At 49.7% G+C, this 10,929-nt stretch overlaps 1 protein-coding gene across 9 annotated transcripts; it reads left to right on the forward strand.

Annotated features, from left to right (window-relative positions):
- Positions 1-4,736: 4,736 nt before the first annotated feature.
- Positions 4,737-10,623, forward strand: LOC103158811 (melanoma-associated antigen 11-like). 9 transcript variants are annotated; one of them, XM_035450169.1, is made up of 6 exons: positions 4,737-4,984; positions 7,837-7,931; positions 8,124-8,240; positions 8,490-8,797; positions 8,923-8,994; positions 9,338-10,623. In XM_035450169.1, exon 6 carries the CDS (start codon positions 9,402-9,404, stop codon positions 10,323-10,325), a length of 924 nt encoding a protein of 307 aa, XP_035306060.1. In that variant the 5' UTR covers positions 4,737-4,984; positions 7,837-7,931; positions 8,124-8,240; positions 8,490-8,797; positions 8,923-8,994; positions 9,338-9,401; the 3' UTR covers positions 10,326-10,623. The 9 variants fall into 9 exon arrangements, with proteins under 9 accessions (XP_035306060.1, XP_027288045.1, XP_027288050.1 ...); XM_027432244.2 differs by lacking the exon at positions 4,737-4,984 and adding an exon at positions 5,573-5,601; XM_035450168.1 differs by lacking the exon at positions 4,737-4,984 and adding an exon at positions 6,326-6,908.
- Positions 10,624-10,929: the final 306 nt, after the last annotated feature.

The following is a 10,929-nucleotide window of genomic DNA, read 5'->3' on the forward strand; positions in this document are numbered from 1 at the left end:
ACAAAAATGGAAAAGGACCACACACCAAAAATGATATGTGTGGTTAAGATCCAGTCCCCTAATTTGTGATAGCTAATTACTGCATTGATACTATATTAACCCAAATAACATAGACTCTGAAAGACAAACATTGTATATTCTCTCTCATATGTGATTTGTACATTTTAATTTTTACATGTGTGTATATAAGTGTGTGGTAGATGTCATGATACTGAAAGGCAAACATGAAATGGAAAAGGAAAAATTTTGGAGAATAGGGGGTTAGAAAGGGGAGGCAACAGGTTACATATGAAATAAAAGTGGAATGAGGGACCAGGAAGGAGAAAAGTGACAAGGGAGGGGAAGAGGCTAGAAGAGGGAAATCAGAGAGGAAAATCAGCAACTACAAAATATGTATGAAATGCCATAACCAAATCCACTATATTGTGTGCTAGCAGCTTAAATGTAAATAAAAATAACAATAAGTCCAAAGTTCACCTGCCTTATAAAACAGAGGAAATTCTTGACTCCACTGTGTACACATCATGGGTCCACGTCAGACCATGGCCTCTGCTGTCCACAGACAAAACTACTCTATAGGGATACAGGCAAGCAAGACACCTGAACTCCTACAATATCAAATTGTCCTTAGGGATCTCTGCATCAATAGACCCAATAAGAGAGCGTTTTACATGACATACATGTGATGAAAAGGCCACTCAAAACCTGAGTGGTTTTAGCTACAGTAGGACATTCGTCTATAAGGGGAAAGCAAGGGAGTATCGGTCTAGAATAATCCTCAGAAAGGTGAGAAACGAGATGCAAATGCCAGGAGTTACAGATATTGGGCTAGAACTGAGGAGCTGACAAAGGAAATGGGTGACATTGTGTCCTCAGATAAAAAACTGAATGTCCTTCTAACCAGGCAGCATCCCTGCAGATGGTCCTCCACCTACATGGGGCTGATTTCTGAGCCTGAGCCCTCTGTAGATGGATGTTTTGCATTCTCATCTATATCCTGGGGAAAGTGGAGCTATTGTGTGAGGTGCCTGGAGCTGGAAGGATGACTAAATTTTGTCTTTTGGGGGGCGCTGATTCAAACCTAGGATCCCATGTGGGGTCCTAGATTTATCATCAAGGGGCAGTTGCATATCAGAACCATTTAGTGAGGGCCCTTGTGTATAAAGGAACACTGGATGCTGACCTGTGGGAAACAGCCCTCACCAAAGTTCTACATCTGGGGACTTGGGGGCCAGGGTCCATTTTGTGAGGTTCCTTTCTATGAAGGGATTCCTTAATGGGACTGGTGGGGAAAAGCTCCTCCACAAATTTCCAACTCTGGGTACCAGAGTCCCTCCACACACTTCCATATCCAGGTATCAGGATGGGAGTTAGGGGATGAGAACTGTTATGTGGGGCTCCTTGGGATTGAAGGACATGTACCTCAGTGCTGACTTGTGAGAAGGAGCCCCTCCACTGTCGTGACCTGGCTTGTCTCAGCTTTAACCCACGATAGCCATGAGGTTCGCCCTGAGTGGGGGTGTGTGGACCTGGAAGATCCCAGCAACCCAACGGCGATAAAGATCAAACACAGGCATCTTGTCATCTTCAGAGAGCTCTCAGTTCAATGTTGTAGAACTAGAGTCATTTCTTTATTAGCCATCTTTCTGGAGTTTCTTAACCATCCTGCCAATACCACGAGGGAAACATTTCTCTCTTTGTACCCTCTCTGCTCTGGACACTGGCCCCTCACTCCTAACCTTCCATCCTCACAAGTTACTCACAAACCTCTCCAACTCCTCTGATGTGAGGGACTATTCAGATGCTTAGGCAATAGAGATACAAATTAGGAGGCATATGACCCTGAGGCCATAGTAAACAATAGTAGACCTACTGGCATTTAAAAATGCAATGGTGACCTGTAGCTTTACAGGCCTGTTTACAGCAGCTAGAGACTAGGACACAAAATATACCATAACAGAAATATTCGGTCCCCCACACTCCACACACTTCCATATCCAAGTATCAGGATGGGAGGTAGGCAGTGGGACCTATTATGTGGGGCTCCTTGGGTTTGAAGGAAACCTACCTCAGTGCTGACTTGTGAGAAGGAGTCCCTCCACACACTTCCATATCCAGGTATCAGGATGGGAGTTAGGGGTGGGAACTGTTATGTGGGGCTCCTTGGGATTGAAGGACATGTACCTCAGTGCTGACTTGTGAGAAGGAGTCCCTCCACACACTTCCATATCCCGGTATCAGGATGGGAAGCAGGTGTGGGATCTATTATGTGGACGTGCTTGTGTTTGAAGAATACCTGATGGGGAATGTACTGTGTATGTTTATCTTATTGATTGTTAAATAAAGTTCTGTTTGGCCAATGAAACAGCAAGTTAGACAGGACTAGGAGTCAAAAGGATTCTGGGAAATGTAGCAGAGAAGTGGTGTTCCAGGCAGGAAGTGACATAGCAAGGAGACTGATATCTAAGCAAGGAGTTAGAGGAAGGGTCCTTTTCCTCTTCCCATCGTCCAGAGGCAGGATGTGAGCCACCAGCAAGAGACAGTGCCAGCAGAAGGCATCCTCTATAAAGATAAGTCTTATAAAATATATACATTTATGATAATTAAGACTGAGCTAGCAGATGAATAGTCCTAGTCATTGGCCAGGCAGCTCTGAACCTAATACAAGTCTCTGTCTATTAATTGGGGCCCTAACTCGGGAGGGTGGCTGGCATAAAGCATACACATGTCGGTGAGGCTCAGCGTCTTTTGGCGGAAAGATTTATTGTAACAGAATGGTGTCAGTAGTGGGATGACCCCATGCCCCGAGGTTCCCAAAGAAAGAGGGATACCTGCTGCCACAGTATGCCCTGTCAGGCTGCTGAGAGGCATCGGAGCAGCTTCCATATGCTCTCGCTGTCCCAGAGCTATTGGGGTTTCTTTCTCTCGTCACTCCCAAGATTATAAAGACAAATCCAGATAAAGAAAAACCTCTAAAGGTTTACATTGCATTTAAAAGTATATGTAGGCTTGTAGAGAAAATGTAACAGGAGGAAATAGAGTAGCCAGTTATGATGGCACATGCCGGTAGGATTTGCTGAAGGAAGTAGAGGCAGGCAGATTTCCACAGAGAAACCCTGTCTCAGGAAAAAAAAAGAAACAATAACAAGTAAAAATTTAGTAATAAAAAGCCACATAAAGATAAAAAAATACACAGAGGATCTGGATACTGTATGCCATATTATTGTCTTTAAATTGTTTGATTGCCGAGGAAAGACTTACTGCTGGTAAAATACATTTGATTATAAATGAGGCTAAATTAATCCAACTTATACATTTTGAAAAGGCTTTGACTTCAAAATATAAGTCTAAGGATACGATGCTTGGAAAAACAATTTTTGTTGGTGTTTCCACAGAAAATGGAGAGCTGGGGATTCCTTCCAGACTAATATGGTTTGATCAAGCAAGACCCCCTAAAGCTGAGATGATACAGACTTACAGACTACAAAAACAAGGACTTGGTCAGATTTGTGTGATTTATCCTGATTCCAATGGTATGAACATCGTCCCCAATCAGCAGAAAGCAGTTTAGAAAGAATGACGCCCAAATCCCCAAATATTGTTTATAAATGTTTGTTTTCATTTAATGGGGTTGGTTATAAATGGTAATAAACATAGTCAATCTTTTTTTTAAAGAAAAAAGGGAAATACGATATAGGAATGAATACTTTGCATTGGTATCGATTTTCATTTATTGATACAACTATAAGGTGAATTTTGTGATAGGTATATGTCTCCTCTTGTTTCAGTATTGTGTTTATACAGACCTTTTTAAAAAGATATGCATAATTGAATACAGGTTATATAATTGCCTATGATAGTCAGAACTTATAATTAGGTTAGTTAGGTTTTCTAGATTTATAGAGATGTATTTGAGATGGGTTGTTATTCTTCAAACCTTTCAAAGACTTACAGAAATATGGCATTTAAATGATGTAGGGTTTTTCTTGGCAGTGAGACAGAACTGCTTCTGGCACACAAATTACATCAGAAAGGAGGATGGGCATCGAAGAAACTCATTATGGAGTTTGCTTTCAACATGGCAAGATTAGCCATTTGGGCAAGAAACTGCTCTTGCCTGGACTGTTTGTTGCTGTATAAACTGGACATGCAGGACCCACAAGAAAGTGACTGCTGAACTTAAAACAAGACAGTACTGAAGGGTTCCTGCTGAAATGGAGAAGTGTGCCAGACACACTGTGGCCTATGGGCTGAAGATGGATGCCCCAACGTTACAAAAGAACTTTGGGTGACTGTCCAGGTAGCGAGATGTCTCTGTCAATTCTAGAGTTTATACATTATCCTTCTGTGGTCTTTGATAGAGTTGAAGACAGATAGTTATGGTTATAGTTTTCTTCCGTTATTATAAAACATAGGTTATCCTTCTTTTTATTTAGACAGAAAAGAGGAGATGATGGGGAATGTACTGTGTATGTTCATCTTATTGATTGTTGAATAAAGTTCTGTTTGGCCAATGAAACAGCAAGTTATACAGGACTAGGAGTCAAAGAGGATTCTGGGAAATGTAGTAGAGAAGTGGTGTTCCAGGCAGGAAGTGGCATAGCAAGGAGACTGATATCTAAGCAAGGAGGAAGAGGAAGTGTCCTTTTCCCTTTAGCATCCTCCAGTGGCAGGATGTGAGCCACCAGCAAGAGACAGTGCCAGCAGAAGGCATCCTCTATAAAGATAAGTCTTATAACATATATAGATTTATGATAATTAAGACTGAGCTAGCAGATGAGAATCCAAGTCACTGGCCAAGCAGCTCTGAACCTAATACAGCTGTCTCTGTGCATTAATTGGGGGCCTAACTTGTGGGGGGTGTGGCATAAACATAAATAGGTCGATGGGGCTGAGTGGCTTTTGGCGAAAAGATTTATCATAACTGATACCTGCCTCACTGCAACTTGTGAGAAGGCAGCCCTCCACACACTTCCATATCCAGGTATCAGGATGGGAGGTAGGGTGTGAGAGATGTTATGTGGGGCTCCTTGGGATTGAAGGACACCTACCTCAGTGCTGACTTGTGAGAAGGAGTCCCTCCACACACTTCCATATCCAGGTATCAGGATGGGAGGTAGGGTGTGAGAGATGTTATGTGGGGCTCCTTGGGATTGAAGGACATCTACCTCAGTGCTGACTTGTGAGAAGGAGCCCTCATCAGCCTTCCATACTGCGGAGAGGGGCTTTTCAGATCCCATTTGTCAAGTTCCTTTCAGTATAAAGGATGCCTCATGGATGACTTGTGAGAAGAGGCCCCGCACTCCAACCCCCCCCCCCCCACCCCCACCCTCCCACCCCACCCCCCACTCCCACCCCCCACCTCCCACACACTCTCCCACCCACCTACCCCCCTACACACCCACCCCCCTACTCACCACCCCCCCCTCCCCCCACCCTCCCTCTTACCCCCCACAGACCCCCATCCCCCCCTCTCCCTGCCCGGGCTCAGGTGTATCCCCACGTGTGCCCAGCCCTCCCCATACGGGCACTTTGGGGGCTGGCCGCCATTTTGTGAGGTTCCTGGAAGGCAGACGTCCTCGCCGCCGCGTCAGGGTTGAGGTGAGCTCTTCAGGGGGAAGGAAAGGGGCCCTTTCGGGAGAGGTGGACCTCGCACGCGGCCTGCGGACAGCCCGCACTTTGCTGGGGTCCCGTGGATAACGGGGACCCATCCGGTGCCGGTGTCGGGGGCCGCGGCCGGGCTCCATCTTTGGCCTTCTTCCCGAGGGAGGGCGGCAGGGAGGGACGTGAGGGCTGCAGGGAGGGACGGGGCCTGTCCCCCAGCAGTAAGAAGGACAGTCGTCCCTGGAGCGCACTGTGAAGGTGGGCTGTGGTGAGAGGGTCCCTGGGTGACCATTGGGCCGTCAGTGTGGGGTGTGTGCCGCCACCTCACCGGGGTCTTCGTGTGGGAGCAGCCCTCCCCTCACTGCGGCCCGTGGAGGCACGGCGGCAATGGGTCCAGAGTGGGGGGGGCACATGACTTTCTCCATCACTGGGAGAGACTGGCTCTCAGAAGCCAAGCCGAGACGCACAGGCCGGGAGTCAGGCTAGTGTGTAGGTTTTCCAGGGTCCTGTCCCCAACTGAGCGTGCCCGTGGGAACAGGGCCCTCCAGCTTCCGCAAAGGCTTCCACATCCCGGGACTGGGGGGCTGGCAGCCATTCTGGGAGGTCCCTGAAGGGAGAGAGCCAGGCTGTTCTCCTGGGTGCCGGACTTGCGGGCCTTGGACACATAGTGCAGGGTCCTGGAAGGGAGCCCTTCCCGCCTGCGTTTCCTCATCCAGACACGTGGGCTGCTCAGAGCCGTGGCCAGGGGTGCGAGGAAGCCGTGTGGGCAGAGAGGCGCTTCGGGTATCTGGGAACTGGGGACTCAGAACCACTTTCTGGGTGCCTGGAGGGCACCAGTACAGTCGTGCTCCAGGCCTGGGAGAATTGGGGCGCCCAATGAGGCGCTCAGGCGCCTAGGGCGGTTATGTCAGTGGGCGCTTCTTGCATCCGGGTTCTCGGGACTTCGAAGCCCTTCTGGGAGGTTCGCAAGAGGAGGGGGACAGTCAGGCTTGCCGTGCCACACCGGACTGCTTTGGGGACTCAAGGCATGATTGTGGTGCCTGGGAGTCGGTCTCACCGCTCTTCCGCTTATGGGTACTGGGGAGCTAGGAGCCAGTGGCAGACCTGGCAGGATTATGACAGGCTCCCCACGTTTTCTGAATACAGGTGACTGATTCTGGGATGTCAAGGGCCCTTTCATAATGGAAAGTTTTCCCATACTCCAGGGTTGACACCTGGCTTACTGTCTCACCTTCCACTTGGCCTGAACCTCTTGCTAGGAGCTGCTTTAAGAGCATCCCAGACAGGCGTCTGCCAGCTCTAGGGTGAGGGCCAGTCACAAACTCCAGAGAGAGGGTGGGTCCCACATTGTGTCCACTGTATCCCTGCAGAGGGCCCTGCACCACGTGGGCGCCCGCTTGCAGTATTCAGTGCTTAACCATGTCAGTCAGTGTCACAAAGACAGAGAGCAATGTTCTTCTTTTCTTTAGTTTTGATTTTTTGAGACAGGGTTTCTCTGTGTAAAGGTTGGCTGCCCTGGAACTGGCTCTGTAGAACAGGCTGGCTGCGAACTCGCTCAGATCCACCTGCCTCTGCTGCGGTAGTGCTGGCATTAAAGGCCTGTGCCGCCACCCACCCCTCTGCTCAAGGATCACATTTTTAAGGGGTCCACTTATACCACACAGTGGCTTTGCATTCAGCAAGTACGTGGGAACCAAGTGGACTTAAGAAGCACCACTCCATCTGGGGGCTTCCCGAATGGTATTGCTGCTGTGGTGCACTTGGAGGAACTCACCTGCTTCCCCTCCTTCACCTCGTATGGACTGTGCCTTTGCTTCAGACTGTATGATGGGAAGGAGGCGGGGGACTCGTCCTGGGGGTAAGGTCTCCCTCAGATTTGTAGTGGTAGGGATCCAGGGCCACCAAGGAGGAAACAGTGTGATCTCTGGTCCAAGACATACACAAGCAGTCTTTGCTGTCAGCGTCGACTAGTTACGGGTGCAGACTGTGGACTCTGACTCACACGGTCACCTCAGACTTAGACTGACTGGGGTGATAAGGTGGGGGCTCAGACTTGGCTTGGACCTGAAAGTTGGATCTGAGAGTCAGGAGGGGTGTCGTGAGGAAGGAAGAGGAAGGAAGGCTTCAGAATGTGTGAGAAAATGCAGGGCTCTGCCCCTTTTGCCAGTCTCGAGAAACCCGGGCCCTGGCGACCCAGAGGTGATACACGTTCACTTCTGTCTCCTCTCTCAGGAAGGTGAGCCTTGCACCGTGGGGGTACCACCACAGCCCAGAGGGGAGCACAAGTGCTTGCTGGAGGAGGAGCCCATTTTCCATCGTGAATCCTGGTAAGCTGTCATGCTCACAACTGAACATGGGAAGAGGGCCCTGTTCCCCAACAGAAGACTGTACAAAGCGTGTATGCCCCTGTTCCTATGCCGGGGCCGGAGGGGGGGTGGGAGCTGCCGTGCCTGGCTTCCTTGGGCTGCATGACTTACTTGGCTTGAGACCTCTTCTGGGAGTGATGACCTTGTGCCTAGGGTTGATATCAGATCAGCAGTGGCAGCCAGGTCTGGAGAGCAGAGGGATTCTGCAGGGTGTGGACCTCCCCTGAGGACTGACTCTGAAGCAGAGAGCAAAAGGACTGCACAGACTGGGTATGACCCGGAGTCAGCGCTCCGGCTTTGCTTACTCCAGCCATACCCCCACCCACCCCAGCCCCAGGGAGGTAGTACAGAGGGTGTGTTTGTGGAGATGGGGCCTGCTTGGAAGAGCAGGTCTCAAGAAGGAAGGCAGAGGTGCACTCAGGGTGGTCTTAGGGAACTCCTATGTAAGCAGAGTGGAGCCCTGTTCCCCCATAGGGCTGGATGGGCTGTGTCACAACACTGACTCCTGGGACGTTACAGGGCCTGGCATGCGTGACTTCACTAGAGTGGGAGACCTTGTCTGAGCACGGCCCTTGCTTACGTGAGCGCCTGGGAAGTTCCAGGAAAGAATCCCAGGGGGTTAGTGAAGGAGAATCCACTCCAGACCCCAGACGGCAGCCCCACAAGAGACTTCCCTGAAGCAGTGTCTGTCTCACAACAGCCCCGGACAGGGCTGCGAGGCTGAGCCCCTGCTCTGGTTCCAGTCAGTGCTCTAAGGGAGCTGAAGGACCTACCTCAACCTGGGTCATCAGAGGAAGGCTTGGGTCTGTGAGGGCTCCTGGTGAGAGGTGAGAGTCCCATCAGCCACAGGCAGAGTGCTGGCTACCTACCTGCCTGTCTGGGGGCTGTGGGAAAAGAGAGGCACTTTGAGTGGATTCCTTCCCCTCTCCTACTCTTCCTTTCTTTCTCACAGCAGTAGTCTCTTCCCTTAAAGACCTTGGACCCGGAGATCCCAGGGAAGCTCCTCAACTAGCCATTCATCAAGGTGAGAATCGGGCCCCTGTCCTGTGCTCGCCCAAATGAACCACACTGAATTGAGGTAGCTCTTTCAGTCCCCCTTCTCCCACTCCCACCTCCAGTCAGGTGTCAGGAGGTGTGAGGTGACCTCACTGCCTTCCTGTTCTGAGGCTTGCCCTCAGGCAAGAAGAGGCATACACCCTGGGAGCAGGGTCTCTTCTTCTTTGAGCCTCTCAGAGGAACGTGCAGTACCAGAGTCCTTTAGCCTCGGAGCCCCCCTCCCCCCACCCAAATCCTCCCACAGGCGCTTTTTGAGAGCCACCTGAGGAATGGCTGTCAGAGTCTACTCACCCTCTCCCTTTCTGCCCCAGGCCTGTGAGTCTTCATCTCTGTGACCTGCACTGTGTCCTGCCTGTGTTCCCAAGGAATCTCAGCATGGATCCTACTGAGAACAGCCAGACCTTCAACGTCCCTGACAACACTCAGTCCCAAAGGCCTGCAAGGGGCCTGGAGGCTGCCCAGGTCCCCGTAGCTGAGGTGGGGGATGCTGAGGCCACTGTCCCCACCTCAGGGGAAGTGTCTGTTGGAGAAATGCCCAGTTCTCCCCAGAGTGCTGAGGCAGCCTCTTCTCCTCCTGCTGCCCTGGGCTCCAATGCAGGGGGGGCATCTACAGAGGCCTCTAGAAACCAAGCTAGTGAAGTGGCCCTTCCTGAGCCCTCCTTGCAGCAGGAACTCAATAGAAAGATAGTTGATTTGGTTTTCTTCCTGCTCCTCAAGTACAGGAGGGGGCAGGTGACAAGTAGGGCAGAAATTTTGCATGCGGTCATCAGAGAATATGAGGCATACTATTCTGCGATCTTTAGTAAGGCCATTGACTGCATGAGACTGATGTTTGGGCTTGACATAATAGAAAGGAATCCCCTTGTCCACTCCTACTCTCTTGTCCATGCTCTAGGGATCACCTATGATGGGCTGCAGCATGGTTTCCCAGGCATACCAAAGACAGGCCTCTTGATAATCATGCTGTGTATCATCTTCATAGAGGACAATTGTGTCAGCGAGGAGGCCTTGTGGCGCATATTGAATGGTTTGGGGCTGTATGCTGGGAGGGATCATTTCATATACGGGGAGCCCAGGAGACTCATCACTGAGCATTTTGTGCAGGAAAGATACCTGGAGTGCAGACAGGTGCCAGGCAGCGATCCTCCTAGCCATGAGTTCCTATGGGGCCCCAGGGCCCATGCGGAAACCACCAAGATGAAAATCTTGAGGTTTTTTGCCAGCATAATTAGGCGGGATCCCAGATCCTACCCCTACAGTTATGCAGATGCTTTGAGAGATGAGCTGCAGAGGACCTAGACCTGAATCGCCCAGCAGATGATACTACTGTCCTGAGCAGCACCCATTCTAGCGCACTGGCAGTTTCCAGGTCAGGTAGTCAGACATTTAAGGACTTGTACCCTCAGTGGAGTGCTGGTGGAATGACAGCATGAACCGTTTCATTCTTCCTGTTCTCACTGGGTGACTTGGGCTTTCTTGTTATTTCACAATGTTGCTACTGTTACTACAAGGTTCCCTATTGGAGATGTTTTAAATTCATGAATATAGTTTGTAAACTGAACTACTGTTGTTGATCCACGTTAGGAGAATTTTATCATTTTTTGAACAGTTGAGAATGACATGTCCAATTTGGAAAATGTATTAAGATTCTATAGCATTCTAAGTGGAATTACCCTGGCAATGGGAAGGAACTTGTCATTTTCATGTAAAAACAATAAATTTTAAAAGAATTGCCTTCAAGTTTTAGTCTTCTGTTCTGTTTAGTGGCAGTGAAAGCTATAGTGAGGTGAATGCAATCTTGAGCACCTACTCTGTGAAAGGACCTGTGTTAGCAGCGAGATGTAAGAAAAGTCTTATCCACCCTTTTTCCGTGACAAGGTCAAGTACAACATCAACAGCCCTG

Source organism: Cricetulus griseus, chromosome X (genome assembly GCF_003668045.3).
Source record: "Cricetulus griseus strain 17A/GY chromosome X, alternate assembly CriGri-PICRH-1.0, whole genome shotgun sequence".
NCBI lineage: Eukaryota > Metazoa > Chordata > Mammalia > Rodentia > Cricetidae > Cricetulus > Cricetulus griseus.

What these genes read in the sequence shown, in the direction of transcription:
- LOC103158811 (XM_035450169.1), top strand. Translation starts at nt 9,402, where the DNA reads ATGGATCCTACTGAGAACAGCCAGACCTTCAACGTCCCTGACAACACT.